This window comes from Nothobranchius furzeri, chromosome 11 (genome assembly GCF_043380555.1).
Source record: "Nothobranchius furzeri strain GRZ-AD chromosome 11, NfurGRZ-RIMD1, whole genome shotgun sequence".
Lineage (NCBI taxonomy): Eukaryota > Metazoa > Chordata > Actinopteri > Cyprinodontiformes > Nothobranchiidae > Nothobranchius > Nothobranchius furzeri.
The window spans coordinates 42,813,605-42,836,146 of record NC_091751.1 but is presented as its reverse complement, the minus strand read 5'-3'; the positions used below and the strand labels follow the sequence as shown (position 1 = coordinate 42,836,146).

At 43.9% G+C, this 22,542-nt stretch overlaps 1 protein-coding gene across 1 annotated transcript; it reads right to left on the bottom strand.

Moving 5' to 3' along the window:
- Window positions 1–378: 378 nt before the first annotated feature.
- Window positions 379–21,309, bottom strand: twsg1a (twisted gastrulation BMP signaling modulator 1a). Its single transcript, XM_015956235.3, has 5 exons — window positions 21,118–21,309; window positions 20,547–20,695; window positions 8,475–8,574; window positions 6,453–6,713; window positions 379–835 (listed from the first exon to the last, which is right to left on the bottom strand). The coding sequence occupies exons 2-5, from the start codon at window positions 20,670–20,672 to the stop codon at window positions 654–656; spliced, it is 669 nt and encodes a 222-aa protein (XP_015811721.1). The 5' UTR covers window positions 20,673–20,695; window positions 21,118–21,309; the 3' UTR covers window positions 379–653.
- Between the last annotated feature and the right edge of the window lie 1,233 nt (window positions 21,310–22,542).

Sequence of the window (22,542 nt, the reverse complement as noted above, 5' to 3'; positions counted from 1 at the left end):
TATCACACACCAAAAAAATAGACAAACAAGGTCTCATTGTGCGCCTGCAAGACAAGTCTGTGCAAACTGCTGTTGCTTGCCAATTGGGAACATAATCAGTGATAGGGCACCCTGCTGCTTTTGAAAATGGGCTGGCACTACAAAGAGCATTTGTGTGCAGCGGTGAGAGATTGGCATCGGTAAATGTTTTCCTCTTGGCTCACATGAGATGGCCATTGAGAGCTGAACACCTGTGGACCAGAGTGGAATAATAACAACTCTGTTTCCCCAGGAAATGATGCGTTTCCTGACTTGGGAAACACTAAGTTTAGAGAGGCACCTCGGAAAGACAAGTGTTACAAACTGAGTCGCGTCGAACACAAAAAACATCAAGAAGCATTTTAAAATGTAACAAAACGTTTAATGTCACCAAATTACTTTTGGTTTATTTGGCCACAAGATTGAGATTTAGCAGATCATAAATGCAAAAATACATTACTCATATACACCTCTAGTAAAAATCTATGGTCTAAAAATATACAGTGAAACAGCAGAGTGAAAACAGTTTGCAGGGGTGAATAGGGGAGGAAGGCTAACGTGTAACAGCGGCGGGGTCCTCGGTCCTCAGTCCTCTGGTGCAGCCCAGACATTTGGTACCAACATGTTCCCACCCTTCAGAACAGACAGTTCAAACATTTGACAGCCTTGCTGCCATAGTCCACACACTCCGGCCCGATGCACTGGCAGCAGGCATTGTGAAACCAGCGGTACTTTGATCCTCCCATTGACTCACAGTAGAGTTTACACTGGCGAATGGACACGCAGTCATCAAAGTAGACCACCGTGCACATGTTTTCTGGAAGAAAGAGGCACGCAAAGTGAGTCACAACAGGGTTTTACAAGAGCAGGTAATTGCCCTTAACCCTTAACGTTTCTACTTTTACTTAGAGAGTGAGAAGAGTCCGCCGCGGCGACGTTGGGTGTGAAGAGTTAACGGCTCGGCTCTGTGGGATCGTTTTAGTTTTACTCTCAGCAGCTCTGCTTTTTAAAGAACCAAAAAACAGCCACAAATAGAGGGGAAAAAGACAGAAAAATATCCTCCATGATACTGGTTTCCTTAAAAGAAAACTGTTTTTGGCAGTGACTCAAAAGGATGAAAATCCAACTGCTGCATGTTCCAGAATTTTATTACTGCGGGTCAAAGCCGGCGTTCATAAATCTATACGAAAAAAAAAAAAACCCCGTAAAGAACCTGGCATGAGCAGAAAACTGCGTACTATCATGGCTCATCTTCAAAGCGTGCGTTTTCTCATGCTAATTCACTTCCTCAAAAACTTTATTACAGCTGTGATTTTAACAGAAGCCACGATAAAGAGCTTCAAATCAATATGAGGTTTTGTTCAAAAACAGAAAGACTGGCCACTTTTTCCTCCTTGACACTTCTTTTACAACCATAATATCTGAAATTTGACGTGTCTTTTAGTTATTAGAGGTTTTAGTTTTGACAGAAAATAAATTTTGTATACATTTTGAATATACCGGTGCACCATTTCCAGGAACTAGCAGTGACCCAAATCCCAACTGAGCTTCAGACGCAAAATTTGAAGTCTTATTTCCTGATATTTGGACACCTCGCCCTGGATTGGATAACAGCAACATGACTATCACTGACTTGCAAAGTTGATGTTTTATTTCCACAAATAACACAAGCCTGGAGGAGTTTTGCGGTGTGGTGGAGCTGCTAATACTAACGGTTAGCTTCTACTAGCCGAGACGTTCTCTGCTGTTTCCTCGGCGCTAAACCAACAACAGCCTTCCGCGTCATGAGTCAAGATGGGTGATTTTATGAATGCTAAGTAACAGTGTGACGCAGATCTGTCAGAATTTTCTAATCTAGAGTTTCACCATCTATCTTCTATCAGAAGCTAATTCAGGAGATAGGTGCAGGAGACTATTTTCATGGTCCGCCTGCATGAAAAACTCAGAGTGACCGATTATAATAAGAAACAATCAATTTAAAAATGGGTTCCCTTTCAGTCAATTCACTCGGTACAACGAAGGTACTATGGGACATCACGCCCTCTTGTCGCCTGGCTGAAGACACATTTAATCATGCCTGTAAGGCAAATGAAAGTGACGCTGCGTGGAGGCCTCGCCCTCCACTTATAAGCGACTGCGTCACTGTCATTGCTCAGTTCTTACGCTCTTCACCTCGCTGAGAACACATCTGAGAACTAGCTGTGCTATTGAAAGATAGCTTAACCGCTCGCTGACTGGACTCTACTGCCTTCTGGCTAGCATTCCAGCCCACCGAGCGCCATGTTTTGTGGCTCTTCAGCTTCTCCACTTCACTCTGTTGTGTGTCTCGTAATGAGCACCGTGTCGGACGTCGCTTCACGGAAAGCCGGTTCAGTGGTCTGTTTGGACAGTCCCTCAACGCTATTCAGACGAAGTTCGAGGCCCAGCGGAAACAGACTGAGGCGCTACACTCCATCATCCCCAGGCGGGAAGGGTGGCGCACGGCACCTGGGTCTGACAGGAAGAACCTGACCTCTCCTCCTCCACCTCAGAGGACAGCCTCTCCAGCGGCAGCAAAGGGCTCGGTCCCAGCTCGGACCCCGTCTTTCCCTCCTTGCCACTCCGTCTGGCGTAAAGGCCCTCCTGGGGACTCACAGAAACGCTCTGTGAGCCGCAAGAAGAAACCCCAGTCATCTTGATCCCGGGACCCACCTTGTTCGGCTTTTGGACCCTGTTGGGCTACAAAAACCCAGTTTTCCATGGTTGAAATGGACCGGTTCAGCTACGGTTCAACCCCACAGTCCAAAGAGACTTTGTTTACCTCCCCCAGGGGGCAAGAGTTGTACTGCTTACAAAAACACAAATGTAATAAAGACTGCTGTTTGCACTCGACAATGTGTGGATGCAATGTGTCTCAACAATGCTTCTCAAATTGGCCCCATAAAGCTGCGTCAACCCGCTCCGCTGGTGAACGACAGCTCAATTTTCACATCAAATCCTGTCTGCAATCGGCCTCTGTGGGAGCGGTTAAAGCTGTGTTCTCCCGCTCTGCCGGAGGACAGCAGCTTTCCTCCGGTGGCAGACATGATGTTCAGAAAGCCTCCTGTTCCACTAGAGGGCAGCAGCTCCCCCACCAGGGCGCTGAGCGGTTGCCTCTCTGTGAAACTTCACCTCTGACGAGCATGCGCAGTGTCCCCCTGGGTCGAGCGCACGGTTGCCATGGGTTACCGACTGCAGTTCCTGGTCAAACCACCCGTATTTACCTCTATTGTGCAGACGTGTGTAAATACCAACGCTGCGGTCGTGTTACAGGAGGAAATTCAGACTCTACTGTTGAAAGGAGCAATTCTAGCGGTCCCTGTCGCGGACACAAAGGTTGGTACAGCCATTACTTTGTTGTGCGCGGACTTCGCCCAATTTTGGATCTGCGTGTGTTAAACAAGTATCTGCACACGTACAGGTTCAAAATGCTAACACTCAAACAGCTACTGGACACAGTCAGTCCCGGAGATTGGTTTACTACGATCGATCTCACAGATGCTTATTTCCATGTGGGAATCCACCCTGATCACAGGCGGTTTCTGTGCTTTGCTTTCAAAGGGAAGGCCTACGAGTACATGGTTCTGCAGTTTGGGTTAGCTCTAACGCCCCGCACCTTTTCAAATGTGTGGAAGCCGCACTAGCCCCTCTCAGGGAGGAGGGCATCCGGATCCTCGCTCACCTAGACGACTGGGCTCTAGTAGCGAGTTCCCGAACACAGGCAGAAGCTCACACTGCACGGGTACTTTCCCATGTTCAAGCCCTGGGGTTTTCCGTGAACTACAGAAAGAGTTCTCTAGTTCCGAGTCAGAGTTTCTCCTTCCTTGGTCTGGAAATGTACTCTCGGTCAAGCAGAGTGCGTCTCTCGGACCAGCGAATAGCCGCGCTACGCGGTTGCTTAGCGCGCTTTCAGCTGGGAGCCAGACCGACACTACGCACAGCTCTACAGCTGCTGGGGATGATGGCTTCCTCCATAGCCGTGGTGCCTCTCGGACTGTTAAAAATCAACATTTCCAGCGTTGGCTCCGCTCTCATCATCTCCATCCTTCACGTCATCTCCGCCGGAGGTTGACGGTCACCAGAGCCTGCATGGTAGCTCTCCTCCCATGGAGAGAACCAGGGCTGTTCTACCAGGGTTCCCCTATCGGGAGGGTGCCAGAACGCATAGTGGTGACCACAGACGCTTCCCTCAGAGGCTGGGGGACTCTGTTTGGGGATTTAGCGGTGAGGGGGGTATGGTCCTCGACCCAGTCAAGGTTCCACTGTGTTTCTGGCCCTGAAACACTTCAGTCATCACCTGAGAGGACAACATGTGCTGGTGCGCACAGACAACACAATTGTGGTGTCATATGTAAACAGACAGGGAGGAGCACGCTCTCTTCCTCTACTGAATCTGACCCACACATTGCTGCCCTGGTGCAATCTGAATCTCCTGTCTCTCAGAGCAGCTTATGTCCCCATGTACCTCAACCATGGGGCAGACTTGCTCTCCAGGGGCGGACCTCTGACAAAGGAATGGAGGCTCCACCCCGAGGTGGTGTCCCAGATCTGGCTGAGGTTCGGCAGAGCAGTAGTGGATCTGTTCGCGTCAAGCACAAACACACACTGTCCCCTGTTCTTTTCCCTGACAGATCAGACTGCTCCAATGGGGTCGAATGCTCTGGCGCACCCTTGGGCCAACGTTCTCCTCTACGCTTTTCTGCCGGTGGAACGGATTCCAGCAGTACTGGAGAGAGTGCGCAAATCGAGCACGTCTCTGATTTTGGTGGGCCCCTCTGTGGCCCACAAAGTCTTGGTACCCGGAGATCATCAGTCTGATGATAGCCCCCCCATGGAAGCTCCCCATCAGACAGGACCTTCTGTCACAGCCACAAGGGGAAGTGCTGCACCCTCGCCCACATCTGTGGAAGCTGCAGGCCTGCTTACTGACAGGTCCAACCTGTTAGCTAAAGGTCTTATATGCCTATAAGTGGAAGGCTTTTGAAGTGTGGTGTCTGAGCAGGTCAGTAGTTCCCTCACAGAGCTCCATTGTGGACATTCTGTCGTTTCTACAGGATCTGCTGGACAAGGGCTTGTCATTCTCCGCTTTAAAGGTCTACCTGGCAGCCATTTTGGCTTGCCATGAATCCTTTAATGGAGTTTCTCCTGGCGCTCACCCTTTAGCCGTTCGGTTCATGAAAGCGGTTCGCAGACTGAGACCCGTTATTAGATTGAGGCCCCAAGAGTTCCCTTCTTGGGGCCTCGCTTTGGTGCTGGAGGCCCTGTGTGGTCCCCCATTTGAGCCTATTGAATCGATCAGTATGAAGCTTCTGTCTTATAAGACAGCTCTGCTCTTAACGCTTGTATAGGCTAAAAGGGTGGGAGACCTTCATGCTCTTTCAGATCACCCTTCCTGTCTGAAAATGCCATCAGATGGAGCTAGGGTCACTCTGCATCCGAATGCTACGTATTTGTCTAAGTTCATCTCGCTCAACTACGGTTCCATGACCATAGGGCTTTCGGGCTTCAGTAGTCCTCCTTTTGCCTCTGAGGAGCAGAGAAGACTGCATTGTCTGTGCCCGGTTCGCACTCGGAGTATCAGGAAAACAGACCAACTGTTTGTGTGTTTTGCCAAACCCTCCAGGGGTAAAGCTTTGTCGAAGCAAAGACTTTCTCATTGGATTGTGGAGGCCATTTCCCTGTGTTACAGCGTCACTGGCTCTCAGCTGCCCCTAGGGGCCAGGGACTCTACTAGAGGCGTGGCTGCTTCTTGGGCGCTGTTTAAAGGTGTTTCAGTTGGTGACATTTGCTCAGCTGCAAGCTGGGCTACACCCCACACCTTTGTGAGGTTTTACCACTTGGATGTTTTGGCCCCTTCGGTGGCCCCTGCGGTTGTCTCTGCTGGATCTGACTTGCCATCTTAGGTTGCAATCTCAGGCCAGGTTTGACAGCTGCTCATGGGGCGTTTCGATAAGTCCCATTGTACCTTCGTTGTACCGAGTGAATCGACTGAAAGGGAACGTTAGGTTAGGTTATGCATATCACCACTGTTCCCTGAAGGAGAGGAACAAGGTACAATGCAGGGCTGCCCCATTCACAGCCCACCTCGGTGAAGAGCGGCTATCGAACTGAGGAATGACAGTGACACGGTCGCTTATAAGTGGAGGGCGGGGCCTCCACGCAGCATCACTTTCATTTGCCTTACAGGTGTGATTAAATGTGTCTTCGGCCAGGCCACACGAGGGCGTGATGTCCCATAGTACCTTCGTTGTGCCTCGTTCCTCTCCTTCAGGGAACAGTGGTTATATGCATAATCTAACGTTTTCAGTGTTCCACACCTTTGAATTAATCTGATTTTAGGGGTTCAATAATTAAGTTTCACTCAGACAATTTCGAACCCCAAACTCGTCCCACTCCAATACCTATCTGATTGTCACCTTGAGCGTCGAAGCTAGTGTGGATGCTGTTGCCGGGCACAGACACGTTCTGCTGCTGACTGTCCAGCGACTCCAGGAAGGAAACCAGGTTCTCGTGATGCGAGAGTTCCTCCGCCACAGGGAAGGTCACCACCATCATGTTTATGGGCGCGTCGCCCTCGGTGAGAGCGCGGAACAGCGACGGGATGGGGCGGTGGAGCTCCTCCACCGTGCTCTTTGACGTGGCAGGGGAGTCACTGTAGTTCCTAGGGTTGCACATCCCTGGCAGGAGAGGATGAGACCAGGATGTTATATCGGTTTTTTGGGCAGTTTTCCAACCACACAACTGTCAAAAGTCTCAATTAAGTTCTTTTCAACAGTCCATTTAATCTTCACACACAGTTGACTAAGTCCCCACATCCTCAGACATGATCTCCAAACCTTTAAATGAGTTGAGGTGAATTACAGCTAATGAGTAAATAATTTAACGGGAGTTTGACACGGGCTTTGGATTACAAACCGATGCTCCAAGTGGAGCCAGAGCAGCTGTTTTAGATAAAACCTTCTCATGGGTGCCTCCTCCTCCTCCTCCCTTCGTTTTAAAACCCAAACTGTCCCCGCCGCTCCGTTAATCACTCACAGATACACACTTCAAAGCAGTCTGCGTTTGGCACAGATAGCCTGTTTTAAGTGGAAACTTAAACTGAACATGACTTTTAAAAATGAACACATGCGGGATACTTGCTAGGAGCCAGTTTATCCTCGGCGTGCCGTAAAAAACAAAACAAAGAGCACTAACATCTGTGCAGCAGCGAGTTCAGCACTCTGATTCATGTTATTGTGTTCCACATGAAAGCACGTTAATAAAGCCATCCTGTCAGCAAGATGAGCAATTTCTGTCCGTCAAAGTCGATCTGAGAACACGGGACACACTTCCAGAGTCGGATGGGAGCAGATCCTCGGAGAATTAGATTCGTTTCTGTAGGAACAAACTTTCCACGTGTGTCCGGTGCATTTTTACTCCACCATGATGGTGGTTTTGGTCTACCAGGAGTCTGACAGAAATCACGTCACCATGACAACAGTCGCCATTGTAACCAAGATGTTAGATACTGGTATTTTATCACAGGGAGCTCTACCTGAGCATGGTAAAACTACAAACTACACAAAAAAATCTGATTAATCACTTTAAAAAGAATTATTATAATAACTAGAAAAATGTCTTATAATAAATCCAAAGATAAGCAGTTAACTTTAGCCCAGACGTTGCTAAAGGAGAGTTTAATTCAAGATAAAGTGGTGCGCATTTACGTAAACATGCACAAAAAATGTAAACTTTAAAAGATTTAAATAATCAAATTGTAAATTAAGACTCATCAACGTGGCCGAATTTCAGTTTGAGCAAACAAAGCATGTTAACTGGAACACATGAGTAAAAATCCTTCTTTTAGCCTATTTTAAATCACTTTTATGAGCAGTTTTTGACAAGTTTGCAAAATGTTTCTGTTTCTCTTCCAAACTTTGGACAAAAGTATCTAGATGAAAACTAACGAGAACACAGATTTGGGCAGAATTACTGATTTTAACATCTGAAGGAAGTTTTTTTTTACTTTAAAAGTCAATCAAATCATTAAAAATGAGAACTTTAAATAAGTGGTACAAAATGGTGAAAGATGTCAAACAACCACTAATCAAGAACAAAAAGACATGAAAGACACAAATTTTATGCAAAAAAATACACGAAGTAGAAAAAGCTAAAATAGATACAACAAAAAAACAAATAGAAAGCATTAAAAAACACCTCAGTCAGAGGTGAAAGGTCAATGTGCATTAAAGCAGATGCCATTTGCATCTCATCTTTCCTCCAACCTTTTCACCAACCTAATCCCTCCACTTCCTGTCCACATGTGGCTACTTCCTGGTAACGGCGTTCCTTTAATATCCTCTTTGACGAACAGCTAGTTTGTTCATGTTTGTGTTGATTCAGATGCGTTTTTAATCTTCTTTAAAACATGTTGCTAATAAAGGAGTAGCCAAACTCACCCACGCAGTCGCAACACTCCTCCCAGAGAGTTCCCAGGCACAGCATGCAGTCTTTGCAGCAGGAACAGTTCCCATCCGACGGACGGCACTGGCAAAGCTCCTGCAGGGAAAACACACGGATCCGAAGATCAGCAGAGCGAAGCCAGAAGCTGTGCAGGAGTCCTCATCGCTTTTATCATCAGATAGGACGCGATAAAAGCAGTGAGGACTCACAAACTCATGTCATCCATGTTCATGTTTCAGAACAGCCTCTGTTTGGTGAAATAGCTTTTAAACCAGACAGGATCAGTGAGTTAAATCAACCGGGAAGGAGGTCGAAGCAGAGCTGCTGCTCCTCATCGGGTGTCAGCTGAGGAGGTTCAAAAGGTCAAACTAGGGTGCCTCCTGGAGGTTTTCCAGGCAGTGTTGCTCGGGTTTACTCCTGAAGTTTTTGTGGGAAACTGATGGATGGTAATTTATATAGAATTCTGTGATTATTCCTGTGTTTTAATAGCACTTCCTGTGCATCCAGGGTTCAAGTCCACCTGGAATTCAACAGTATGGCATCTCAGGGAGGTTTTTCAGCTCATTTGAACTAGCTGTTCACTCGTCAGTCCCAAGGGAACCCCTTCAACAACATGGTCAATATCTATTATCAACTAAAAAAAGACCTTGGTTTGTGATTCAGAGATAAAAAAAAATCACAGCAGACAAAGTGTGGACAAGCAGTTCAAACAGGAAACTAACCATTAAATCCTCAGCAGTACTGGTTTGCAGCTAGTACAGTAACTACTACAGGACACGGGTCATTACGAGACAACGGTAAGCTCCACGTGGCATGTGTGGCATCCATCAAAGAAAGTCAGGTGTCCTCGGAGACGGCAAGGGAGAAAGAAAACAGAAAAAGCCTAGAACAGAGCAGGTCTCAACACGTTTACCTTCAAAGAACTTCAATAGTTTTATTCTATGAGCACAGTGGAAAAGATGAAGGTCTGAGGGGCCAAATCCAGGATAATTACAGTTTATCAGTCACGGTGAGTCAGTGGAACTACAGTGAAGCTAAATTTTAAAGGAAGAGTTGATTCTTTATGTGTCTAGTCTGCACAAAGGTAAACCGTATGGAACATCTAATGCATTCCATTTATGCTCGGAAAAGTCTAAATCAACCAAGAATCTCCTTGAAGTCAGAACTTGGAACGCCAACCTTTACCTTAAAATCCATAATGGCCAACTTGAAAGCTGGTAATATAATAAGTTTAGATCACATTAAATCAGTCACGTTCCTACGGCCACAGCTACTCTGGTACATGAAGATGAACCCCAGGTGTGAGTTCTGACCTCATGGATAAACAGAAATGAGGATTTATTTAAGATATGAGAAACATAAAAAACGGATGAGTTCAGGTCAAATCGACATTATTACAATGAACGAACTTTTGGACACTTACTGTCTCCGTCGTCACCCTCTACGAGCCCACCGAGAGCTCTTGCACCGACAGAAGCGAGTGCGTTTCCGCACCGATGCAGACGGACAAGTATAAATTAGGCTGAATCCTCTAAGCACCACTGGTTTATAGTAATATCACTTCGGGTGTTTCTCAATGTCAAGGCGCCAGGCCTTGTGAGGTGATGTCTTGCGAGGCCAGGCGCCTTGCTTACGAGGACACTGTCCTTCCTTGGTCAAAGAAAACGGTTAAATGGAACAGACTTGCATCACGTTGACCGCAGCTTCCACGGCGGTCACGTAACGTCATGTGACACGGGAGATGATGTTATATTTTATATGTATTAATTTCAATATAAATATATAATGAGCCTTTTACTTTTTAAATTGTGTATATATTTATTAGATAAAAAATATAAGTGAGTTACTACCCGCTAGCCACCGAAGCTGCAACCACTAAGCAACTAACCAACCATATAACTTCTTTGGATCTGAAAAAAACATTTTAAATTAGTTGTCTTACTTTTAAACTTGAAAATTGTCCCCGAAGTAGCTGCCGACTTCTGATCCGCCGTCCTTTTGATAATACCGTGGTGTATTCTGGGAAATTTTTGACCAAGGCAAGGCTACAAGACATCTCCCGTGCATCCTCGATCAGCTAGCTAAACGGCTAACAAATGGACAACACACACCTCGGTAGGACATGAACATTGGAACACGTCTTGGCGGCTCCCGATGACGCATCTCCTAGGCGGGGCCAAGACATCAAGGCAAGGTTCCTTGGCATTGAGAAACACCCCAAATCTAATGGGCTTGGACTTGTGTCGTCGTCCCTGACGCGGCCGCCATGTTGGAAGCTGATGAGTGTATTCTCTGCATTTTCATTCAGGTGAGTTACAGATGGTGTACATATTTTTTAAATAGATCGTTTCTTTCCTATATAGGCCACATACACAAAAAGGTAGGCTAATGTGGGAACACTTAAACACAACACAGCTACTTTTGTTCATATACTGGTCCACGGCTTCCCTATTCGGCGTGTCCCTGTATATTCTGCATCCTTTTTGGGATTTAACACTTTCTTTCTCCCAACTCTGCTTCTTCCTTGCAATTAACGGTTTGTTTCTATGGTTTGGTTACACTCTTGAGGTCATGTCACGTCCCAGAATGCAACACGTGATCCCTTTGGTCTACACCACCTGTTAGATCCTAAATAATCTCTGTTTCTTCAAACAGAGGCCATTCAAAGTGCTATCTACAGTAAGAAAGTTCATAAGAAATCTGGATGCCAGAGAGTTTCAGAAAGAAAAGACGTATTGCATTCTTTATAAATAAAAGGGTTTGTTGCTGTTATGTTGCTTCAGCACAGATTCTAGCTTCAAACACATCAAAACAAGTTCACTTCTGTGCCTCGGAGGCTTGCAAATGTTACGAAAGGAGACCAAGTAAAACTGACGGTAGAGTTAAAAAGTGACTGCTCCTTTTCCTCCCCTCTCTTCCCTCCTGACACAGAACAGGGAGCACATTCCTTCACGTCAAGGTCACGACGATGGGGGAGGAACAGAAGGGGAGGAAAACACCTGGAGAACAGAACCCTTCTGCTCCCCCTTAACAAGCGGCACACTTTCTTCCTTTCTTCTCACGTTTCCCCCTTTTTTAGTTTCTTCTCTTCTTCTCAATCACCCTCCTTTTTGTCTCCCCACGGTTCCTTTATACTTCCTTGCAGGACGTAAACAGTCCCAGTAATGATAAAAGCCTCACATGACTCACCAGTGAGGGATTTCAAAAACCACACAGCTCACTTAATCACCGGCCTCTCGATCCCCCCCAGAAATCCCGATCAGGATCTGGTGCCGTGAATAATTACGACTCTCCGAGGTGGCGTTTTGAAGAAAAACGAAACAGCTGTCTGGGAGCCAAAACATGCAAGTCATATTTCACACAGAAAACTAGTGGAGACATGGAGAAGGCTAGCTTAGCTGTAGCATGACTCAACAAAAATTTAAGAAAAATACAAATTTACATGCCTAAAAGTTTTCCATCTAAAGAAAAGTTTATTTTAGGAACTGAGCTCATGTCTCAAGAATAATGATGCATGCAAAATGACATTTGAACTGATTTATCCTAAAATAGTCCCCAGTTACACATCAACTGAAGGTATATTTGCATTTATCTTTATTTAAATTAAATCAATCTAACATTATTGACCACTAACAAAGTCATTTTAACTCAGGCTGTATTTGAGTTTTAGGACTTTAATCCCCATGTTGCCATCTCCGTTAGCCTAGCAAGCCATCCTGTATATGTGAATATATTCTGGCCACGATCCATTGATGGCTTGGGGTGGGATCTACAGTTGTCTTTCAAACCGTCTCCACATGCTATTGGATAACAAACAACTTGAAGTGCATGTTGCTACACGTGTCAAAGATTGTCCGCCACTGTCCGTCAAACAAGACACAAATACATCCTATTTGTAAACTAACTAAAATACCTCTATCTGCTCTTGACTCAAATAAAAGCCAACGTTTAAATCGTCCAAAGTTGAAGTCAAAGCCGTTTCAAACAAGCAGTGGCCATCTTTGTTTTTATAGTAACATCCCGCCTACAAAAATACAGTTTTCTTTCTAAATTAACAGGCTGTGATCGGCCAGCCACATCCCTCGCTGAAGCTCCGGAGGTTCCACTGGAGCATTACTAGACTGTGACGCAAAGCACAGTTATTTAGCTTCGGCAAATGACGGTCTAGATCATGGCTATTCAAGTTCTCAAGGGCCGGTCTCCAGCACGTTTTAGTGGTTTCCCTTGTCCAACACACCGGATTCAGTGGTTGAGTCACCTGTACAGCAGCTCATCAGGCTCTGCAGAAGCCTGTTAATCACCTGCAGATTGAAATCAGGTGTGTTAAAACAGGGTTAAAATTAAAACATGCTGGATATCGGCCCTCGAGGCCTGGAACTGAATAGCCCTGGTCTAGATTGTAGGCTGTGTCTCTGTAGCACTCTGTGGGTTAAGCCAATGAGTGTATTATTTTGTGCATGTGTTTGTTGATCATAGTCAACTTTTTGCATTAAATCTGAGAAAAACACAATTCTAATCATATTCTGATGAAATCACCAGAAATGCCCTGACTCTGGTTTTAAAGGTTGATACGGACTTCTGATTCTCAGATTTACAGATCAGATTAAAAAATAAACTACATATATCAGATTTATTATTTCATATTTTCTTCTTTGATACTGCTCATCATGAAAATTATGATTCTGGGGTTAAAAACTCCCACAGTCCACGATGGATTAGCAATTAGTGATGATGCATTCACAGGCAAAGAGAAAAGTTGGATTTTTTTGGTTGATCACCATTAAAGCAGATCAAGCTGAATATTGGCAGAACCAGCACTTTATAAATCATTGACTCTGCTTTGGAACATATTAAATTTGGACCGAGCCTGTTTCTTTTATGCACAGTGACCTAACATGACCTTTCTGCTAACCGTGTTTCCCATAATTATTGCTAAACATGACAGAAATTCTACGACAACTCTGTAAATTGCAAAAAGAGCAAAAAAAATTTGCTTTTGATATAAAAACATCAATTTTAGTAAAAGTCAATGTTTCATTTATTCTACCAAATTCTATTTTGGCTGTTTATTCTTTACTTATTTTGAGGTGAAAAATGCAGTCGGAAAATTAAGACTTTGGGTTTTAAATGGGTCACTGGCCCTCCTCTGACGTCTTAGAAACTAAACAAGTGAAAAACAAATGGACAGACTAATAGGAACAAGCGGTAGTTGTAACCTTCCAGCAGTAATTTCCCCGCTGAGATGGATGAGGTTATCTTAAAGAGGTCTGATTTGGCTCTTCGTGCTCTCAAGTGGAAACCCCTACAATCAGTCAAACCTCAACAGCTGCAGTTGAAAAGAAAAGCACTTAGGAAAGTAGGAAAGTGAATGTGTGCTGCCTCGTCCTGTTGCTGTGCATGTGTGCGTGTGTGTTTAGTTTTGAAATGTACTGCCCCACCCAGCCAGTCAGGACAGAGCTGGCTTCTCTGCACGGGTCTCAGGTTCCTAAACGTGTATTTCCCTCCAGCCAACCACCTCCTACACACACACGTCCTCTTGACCTTACACCCCCCCACCCACCCCCATTCTTCCACCCTTGGGGGTTTTAGAGAATTCAGACAAATGAGATGAGATGTCGGCAGAGCGTAAAAAAGGCGAGCAGATCTCGCTAACGACAAGCAGCCTCTACAGAACCGTTTCTCCCTCACAACACCGTCGCTCTCGTATCTGACAGCTAGCAAGTTGGTGTCGATGGGGTCGCGGGGGCTGCAGATTCCAAAAACGGATTCATTAAGTGAAATAATCCACCTGAAAGTAAAGGCATGCAGGCAGGACAACCAAGGCTGAGAAAAGAATGAAGCCAGAATAAAACAAAACACCAGGAGGGAGGAGTGGTTAAGAAAAACATCAAAAACAGAAAAATGTGGCAAAAAATCTGTTTAGTTCACCTTTTTAAGCTCAGAGTGTGCAGAACTGGAATTTCAAGGTCAACTTCTGATGTGGAAAACAACTCAATCAGCCTTTCTTTAATTTCTTACTAATTATAATTTTTTTCTTTTGCATATTAATAAAAATGTCTAATTATTTAACAAAATGAAAATTATAATTGTAGAACCATTTTAAAGAATCGAACACCTATCCATCACGAATCAGTTCTGTTTAAATGTGAAATTATCAGTAGAGATGCACTTATTTTAGCGCTGAAGGCTGATACCGACTTCCTGATCCGACTCATTTATTTCACACAACTACAAGTAACCAAAACCATGTTTTAATATATGAGTGACTTGACAATTACAAATGTGGAAGATATATTATTGTTAACATGATTTAATGCTTTAGCAAGATTCTATGAGCCAGAAAGTGTCAAAAACATTTTATGGCATTTTGGAAATGATGTGTTCAAAGCCTCATCCACTAGTTCGGTGCTTAATTGTGAAGAATAGCAGAAGCAGGTATCGGTGATCAAACTCGGCCGCCATTTAGCATGATTTGGTCAGTTAGTTGTGGTGATTAAATATATCATTTGTTTTTTGTAGTATGTCAACACATCACTGCAAAACAGCAAAAAAATATTAAATTATCTGGAAGATGGTTACGGTCCCTGAACTCACCATTGCCAAAAATCAGAAGAAACATCTGTTTTTACATAAAGAACCGGTAACTTTTGAGCTTAATCAGAAATTTTAAAAATAAACAAATAAAAGGTTTAAGTATAGATATTTAGATTTAGAGGTATGTGGAGTATGAATGGCAGCCTTTGGTTAAATTTGGGCACAGCAGTCAGTGTGTCAAAACAAACGAGTCTACTGTCAGCGACATACCCGTCCCCCGGTCATACGTTTCGTGGATGTTGCCAGTTACGGATTAGCGCCAGAAGATTCTAGAAGATGAGCGAAGACGAGTCACACAGTAAGTTAAACACATTTCACTGTAATATCCAGTTGTTGATAAACGCTAATTAAATGTTAGCATTGTTAGCTCAATGCTAGTCTCCAGTCTTCTTCACCTGATATTAAAGTAAAATCAAAGATGCTGTGGGCTTCTTAAAGAGCAAGCCACCTCCTACCAGAGTATAACTCTGCTTCCTGTTTGAAAAATGCAACAAATGCCATGCCTAGCAGACCGAGAGGGCGGAGCCTCTAACAAACAAACACACACACACACACAGAGTGTGTCCGAATCCACGGGAAGGATGCTTGTAAGAGTGCATTTTGGGGTTGATGACGTCACAGCGCAGCGACGAGTACTGTCCGAATTCCAAGAATACTCATTCTCGCGTCCTCGCTCCACCCACATTTCGAGGACAGGTATGTTGTATCCTCACAGAACAAGGCTATCCCAGCATGCTTTGCACGCCGGCTGTGGATTTTCAACAGGAAGAGAAAATGGGGAGAGCTACGAAGTTTTAAACGTAAGTTTGTTAAGAGCTAGCCGTAGAAACCCAAAAAGCTTAAAGCGGTTCAGTTTACAGACATTTTTTTGTTTGTATATTTGTTTTTTAAATGACATTTTACGCAGAAATCAGCCAGAACGAGTTTGTTTCGCAGGTCCCAGTTATTGCCGTGTGTGTGTGTGTGTGTGTGTGTGTAGCGAATTAAACTTGTCATTTGTTTTAAGGACAACAGAGCAAAGAAGCATTTTTATTGAGCTTAGAGGTGAAGAGTGAAGCTGTTTACACACAACCACAGAAGTTCTTCTGTGTTCTGCTGTGAAAAGTAGTTTTACATTCAGGGATTTACACAACTGAAACGTTTTAATTAAGTAAAAATTAATTTTTATCTTCTCACGTGGATGAATGTAAAAATGTGTTTATTGCCTTTTTGTCACCTGTGATCTGATTTTCTCTGTAGGACTGCAGGTGTCCAGGGTCAGGAGAGGCTTTACCTGGTGGTCATCCTGGGAGAGAGGCCTTCTACTGTCATCATGTTAATGTTAATTAGCTGTTTGATATTTGAACACATTTAATAAAACAAATACTAACTGATAACTCTTTCTGGTTATTGATTTTATCACCAGTTTTATTATTAAATATGTTTTTGAACATGTTACATGAACAGAAAATGAAAAGATGGTAAGGAGACAAGATTATAATACATTACAATTATTTACAGATCAAAACCAGTATGGACCAGTTATGTACAGTTAAAGCAGGATGAACCTGAGTGACTCTTCCTGGATCATTTATTTAAACTGAGTGAGCAGGAAGTATTTAACAGTGCAGCTGGATCTGCAGGAGGATCCAGACTTGGATGGAGGGCTGGAGCAGACCCGTGGCTGGACGTTTCTGGCCAGAGGAACATCATACAGGACGGTCTGCAGAGAGAGCTTTGGGACGCTTCCTCTCACTGTCCACTCCATCCTCCATCTACAGGGCCTGCTGGGCTGGCTCAGATGATGGCTGTTGCATCTCTAAGATGTATTCAGAAATATGAAATGAGGAGATGGTTTATGGATCCACTGGTATAACATATGTGACTCTTCAGCAAATAAAACCACAGTGTTGATTTTAATGGAGGTTCTACATAAATGACTTGCCTATTAACAATAGTGGTGGTTTGCTGGTACCTCCTGCAGGACAGAGCACCACTGACCTCCTCCACACACATCTTCCTCAGGCTCATCCTGCAGACCCACAACTTCACCAGCACAGAGGCAGATGTGCAGAATAGTGCATGCTGACCTGTAATAGATTAAATAAGAGTTTGTTTTTTATTGAAAAACGTAAAACAAAACAACCTGCAGTACACTGGTTCTGTTCAGTTTAAAGAAAAGCAGCAGGGAATAGTTAAATAAAAACTACAGAGAATTTACATTTATAAGACAGATCTAATCATTATTAGGCTTAAGTTGAATAAACACATGCACATTGAAAATACTTCAATGCTATTTTATTAATAAGCCTGTTTTTAAAAGCATTTACCCCCATTTGATGCTAAATAAGAAGTTCTAAGGTCCAATTTACATTAGAAAACATCCTACTGCATTCAACATTTATAATGCATTTGGTTTATATTAATTACCTACATGATAATACTCTGTAGTAATGTGTTGTGTACGTTTAACAAGTTCATTATGTAGCTTAAAACATACATGAAACCATCTAACGTCAACATGTAAGTCCTGAAAGCTTCTAGAATAAACAAAGTTACTTTACCTGAAAACGGTTGTGAACAAACGCTGCTGGTGGACGGGAAGCTGCTCTAGCTCCTTAATATTCCTGCTCGAATTTCGCTTGCTTTACCATTTTTCCTTTACATGTAGCTGCCGCCACGGTTGTGATGGTACTTACGGGCCACCGTAGAAGTGAAGGCTATCCTGTCCGAATTCAGAGCCGCTGGGTTCCGGTCTTAGCGGTCTCGCAAGGAACCGACCTTGCTAGACCGGCGAGGACCCATACTCGTAAACATCCTACCCGTGGATTCGGACACACCCACAGGCTCTCAATGACATTGTGACATCATATGGTACCAGCTAATGTTCTAGAGTACCTCTTAGCCCAGGGGCGTCAAACTCAAATTCACACTGGGGCTGAAATGAAACTCTGGGACGGAGTCGAGGGCCAAACTTAATATTTTTTGAAAAAGTGACGGCAAATATGCACATTTTCTTTATCAACATATATGCAATTTTGAACCTTTTAATTTGGAAACAAACTTACTTTTGCATTAACACTGAATGTGGAATAACCAAATTACACACAAGCAAGTCAGTTTTAAATAAAAACACATCAGTGGTATTCATTACTTAATGAGCATTTTTAAAATCTATACAGGATTTATGTTTTCTTGTTGTTTATTCATTTTTCTTATTTTTTATTCTTCCTTTTTTCTCCTGTAATAAGTGTCATCGCTGCTGTGACGTCTAGCTTTCCCCACTGAGGAACAATAAAGGGATTTTCTATTCTATTCATCTATCTGCAGCCTTTCCAGTTCGTGTTTTACTGTAGGTTAAATCTTTTCTCACGGGCCAACAACAAAATAAAAATATAATTTTATCTTAAATGAAAATGGAATATCTCACCCGTTAACTTTCATGTTTTGGAGCAGAAAATGAGCAGAAAACCTAAATATTTAAAGCTCAGTTTGCTCCACTGGTTTACTGTGATGCTCACCTGTTCCAGCCAGATACCTGCATCATGGGGTTGATCTGAGCTGAGGAGGAGACTCCTGTTGTTTTGTTCATCTTCATCATAATAATGACAACATTAGATGACAACAGGTGCTCACATAGGTTTGTGCTGATGAACATGTCTGAGCAGCTTGACCACGTTGTTGTGTGTCGGGGAGGAAACACAACAACAGCAACAACAGAGCCGTGCTGGTTTGAGCGTGTCGCTGCTCGCTGGAGTTATATCAGCTCTGTCTGGACATTAGTTGGAAAACTTTCTCTTTCAGTCATGAACACATTACTGAGCGGTTAAAACCTCCGTTTCTGGGCTTCAACGTCGGAAAATAGCTGAGTGAACTCTGCGTTGAGTGAGAGGAGTGTTTAGTTTGTCTGAGACAGCGGAGCTGCAGACACTGGCAGCAGACGCTGGAAAAAACACAAAGGAGGGGCGCTTCGGCTCCGCGCTAATGCCGCAAAGCATCATGGGAGTTGTAGTCTTTGCGGTAAAATCAGCCAGTGGGTCAGTTTTAATATATTTTTGATATTTATCTCGCGGGCCACATAAAAATGCTCCGCTGGCCGCATCTGGCCCACGGGCCTTGTGTCTGACACATGTGTCCTAGCCAATAGCGATGGCAGATTTAAATTCAAATGAAGTGCAGAGTATTTATCTGACAACGGCACAACACTGACAGTTTTAGGCAGAAAATTTAAAATTTAAACTAAAATACACTTAAGTGCAAAACTATTGCCTACACGTGTCTGCAGCACGATTAGACATGCATTTATATAGTTTATCAGAAAAAAGCAGTTGATTTGGGGGTGACTTGCTCTTTAAGGGTACAACAACAACTGGGCCGCTCCTGTTACTGGCTAACACACCATTCACAACCCTGATGCCTTTTTCTGGATGGTGTCGAAATACACCAAATACATGCTGCCGGCTCAGCAGCGTTTACCAGCGTACACTTGGCAACCCTTCGGCTTACAGATCGTAAACAAAGACTACATCCCTCTTTGACTTTTTTGAAAGGAAAGGGATCTGAGATGGGTAACCAGCCAACAAAATGTACAGCAATTAGCTTTAATTTGTGGCAAATGCTTTGATCGTTGAGCTTTGCATTAGATCAAAGAGCTTTTGTATTTATACAGAAACTAGAACCACGCTGGATATGTTTGTTTTTTTTATCTCCAGGTGTGTTTTTGGTACAAAGGTGCATTCATGTTTCTGGTTCAGCTGAATGCTGATTTAATCTGAAGCTTGCATATCTCACCTTCAAACAAAGTATTCATTAGCATGAAAAACTGCAAACATCCCAGTGAGAGGATCCTTTTACCTGCTAAAAACATCCCCACGGATTACTGTGGCTGAGGTCATGCAAGTGAAACACACCTCAGGTAAAGACTGTTCTTTAAGGATGCTAATGGGACTTCTTCCCGCTCCGCAAGTGCAAAACGGCTGTGGATGGGAAAGGGGAAAAGTGACATCTGGGAAAAGTCCCAGATGAAAAGTCAGAGCTATAGGAAAAAAGCTCCCAGACAACCAGAGCTGTAATTCTAACAGCAGCTCAGGTGAAATAATCATCTCTGCTTTCTGGAAAACAACTATTTGTTCCAACGTTTCCTTGCTTATCAGAGGAATTCATCGACATTCTTCCCAAACAGATCCCGTCTTTGTTCTGGGCTGAAAGCTGAAGAAAGAAACTTAATGTGAGGTTTTATTTGGAAAAAGCAATAAAGTGGGATCGGAGGCTCTCCCGCTCCTCCGTTGTGTTCCTGTCGGGGATATCAACAGTGTCTGTATATATGAAACAGCTGGAAAAGGGGGAAAAAAGCTTGAACTCGGCTGCACTTTTCCTGCTTTCATCACTACACTCAGGATCTGATTGCATCATCCAGCTGAGACCAGAACCACAGAACCCACACTTGCCTCCCAAGTGGGGTGGATTTGGCGTGGTTGTGAAGGATGCAGAGTTACCTGGATGAGACACTTGCTGACGTCGCTGGCACAGAGGGCTTTGTTGCACCCAGAGGTCAGAGACAGCCCTGACAGGAGGAAGAGGAGAGCTGCTGTGACGGGGAGGATCAGCTGACCAGGCCTCATCCTGACGGGTCACCACCTTCCAACTGGAAAAGAGGAATAAATCTCAGAGGGAGAGTGACAGGAGGTGCAGTTACAAACACTCACCTGTTTGGCTTATTTCTAATCCAAAGTACTCAAAATGTATTAAATCTAATTGCAAACATCATGGAAATCACAGTTCTGTCATGCAAAGTTAACATTCTAAAAAGGCCTGCAGTCAGATTTCATTCAAAACATCTGGCAACATCAGCCCCCTTCACCCATTTTCTACCGGTTTCATCAAACTCTGCTCCTCTCTTCTGCCTCCCTGCTTCACATGAGGGAGAGGAAACATGTGAGGAACATTAGCTGCCTCATTCCTCTGCGCGTTTCTTTAAGCCCTCGTCTCTCGTTCCTTTTTGCTCTCTCGCGCTTAGAGAAACAAACGCAGCGAGGAAACAAAGAGATGAGGTGTTGGAAAACTCACCACAGCGCGGTTTCACAGCCGTTCAGCGTCTCTGTTCTCCAAAGGACCGACTTGTGCTTTCTCTTTGAACTTCTCCAGGATGGGGTTCCTGCCACCGCTCAAGTGTCCACTGTGTCCACAGGGCGTCAGTCTCTCCGCAGCACAAAGCGACAGGCAGTCGGGCGCCTTAAAGGCACAAGCTCCATTTTTCCCAGCTCGGCTCTGTGGAGGAAAACACCGGTCCTCAGGTCTGAGGGAGCCTGACTCACCCAGGGGGAGGAAGGGGAAGGAGAGAGAGAGAGAGAGAGAGAGAGAGAGAGAGAGAGAGAGAGAGAGAGGGGGGGGGGGGGGGGCTTCTTGGAGCAAAAACTCAAAATACGCTGCAGATCTGCATAAAATCCGCTCCAGCACGTGAGCGTGGTTTTATTTGCCTCTTTTCCACCCCCTCCTCCCCCCTTGACCCCCGCCCATCAGCGGCTCTGTGGGTGAGCTCATAGGTGAGAAAGGCCGACTCGGAAGCTGTGAAGCTGATCGGACTCCCCGCTGAGGAGCGACCCTCCGCGCTCATTTGTAGCCATAGACTGTACATACGTTTGTAGCCGACACGGAGAGGCTCCGAGGGGCCAATTACAGCTCCGCAGGGGCTCCTCCTCCGGCCCGAGGGGAGGAAGAGGAGGCAAATTAGCATTTTAATCAGACTCAGGGGGAGGCAGGGGGAGACGGGCTAACAGTCAGTTTGGGTCGTTTTTCAAGGGGAATGCAGAAAAATACAAAACAAGTTTGTTTAAAAGAGCTGATTTAGTGATTAATTAGTTACAAATCAGTCTAAGTAAATCATTAAATTTATGAAATAAAACAAATTGGTTTAATGTGTAAAACGTGTAGGGAGACAGCTACGTTTAAATAAACTAATTTAAGGTTTGATTTTCTTCAGATACGCTTACTGTTTTTAATTGAACAACATATTACTGAGTATGTCATTTTATTTAAACATTTAAAAATAAAAATGACCTAATTGAGTACTTTTTAATTCTCACGTGTGCATTTTAAAAAATTGAGTTTAAATGTTTCTTTGAATCTTTTTAAGATGGAGAACTAAAATCAAGTTTCAATATTTTAGAAAATTTGTATTTATTGAAAAATGAATTCGTGACAAATATACTTAAATACAAGTCTACTTTAGAGATGCCTTAAAACATCTGGAATAATTATTACAATCCTAATGTAATAATTGTAGAATGTAGAAAAAGGAATGTCACAATAATTCCTAATATTTATCATCTTTACTATTTCATAATAAATTAATATTGTAACTATTTTCTCTTGTTTTCAGTGTTTTAATAATTAAAATAAGGACATTTAATGGAGCTTTGCGCTTCTGTCACCAATAGCACCTCCTACTGGTGGAGGAGACACATTCAAGTCAAAATGAAGAACTCACACGAA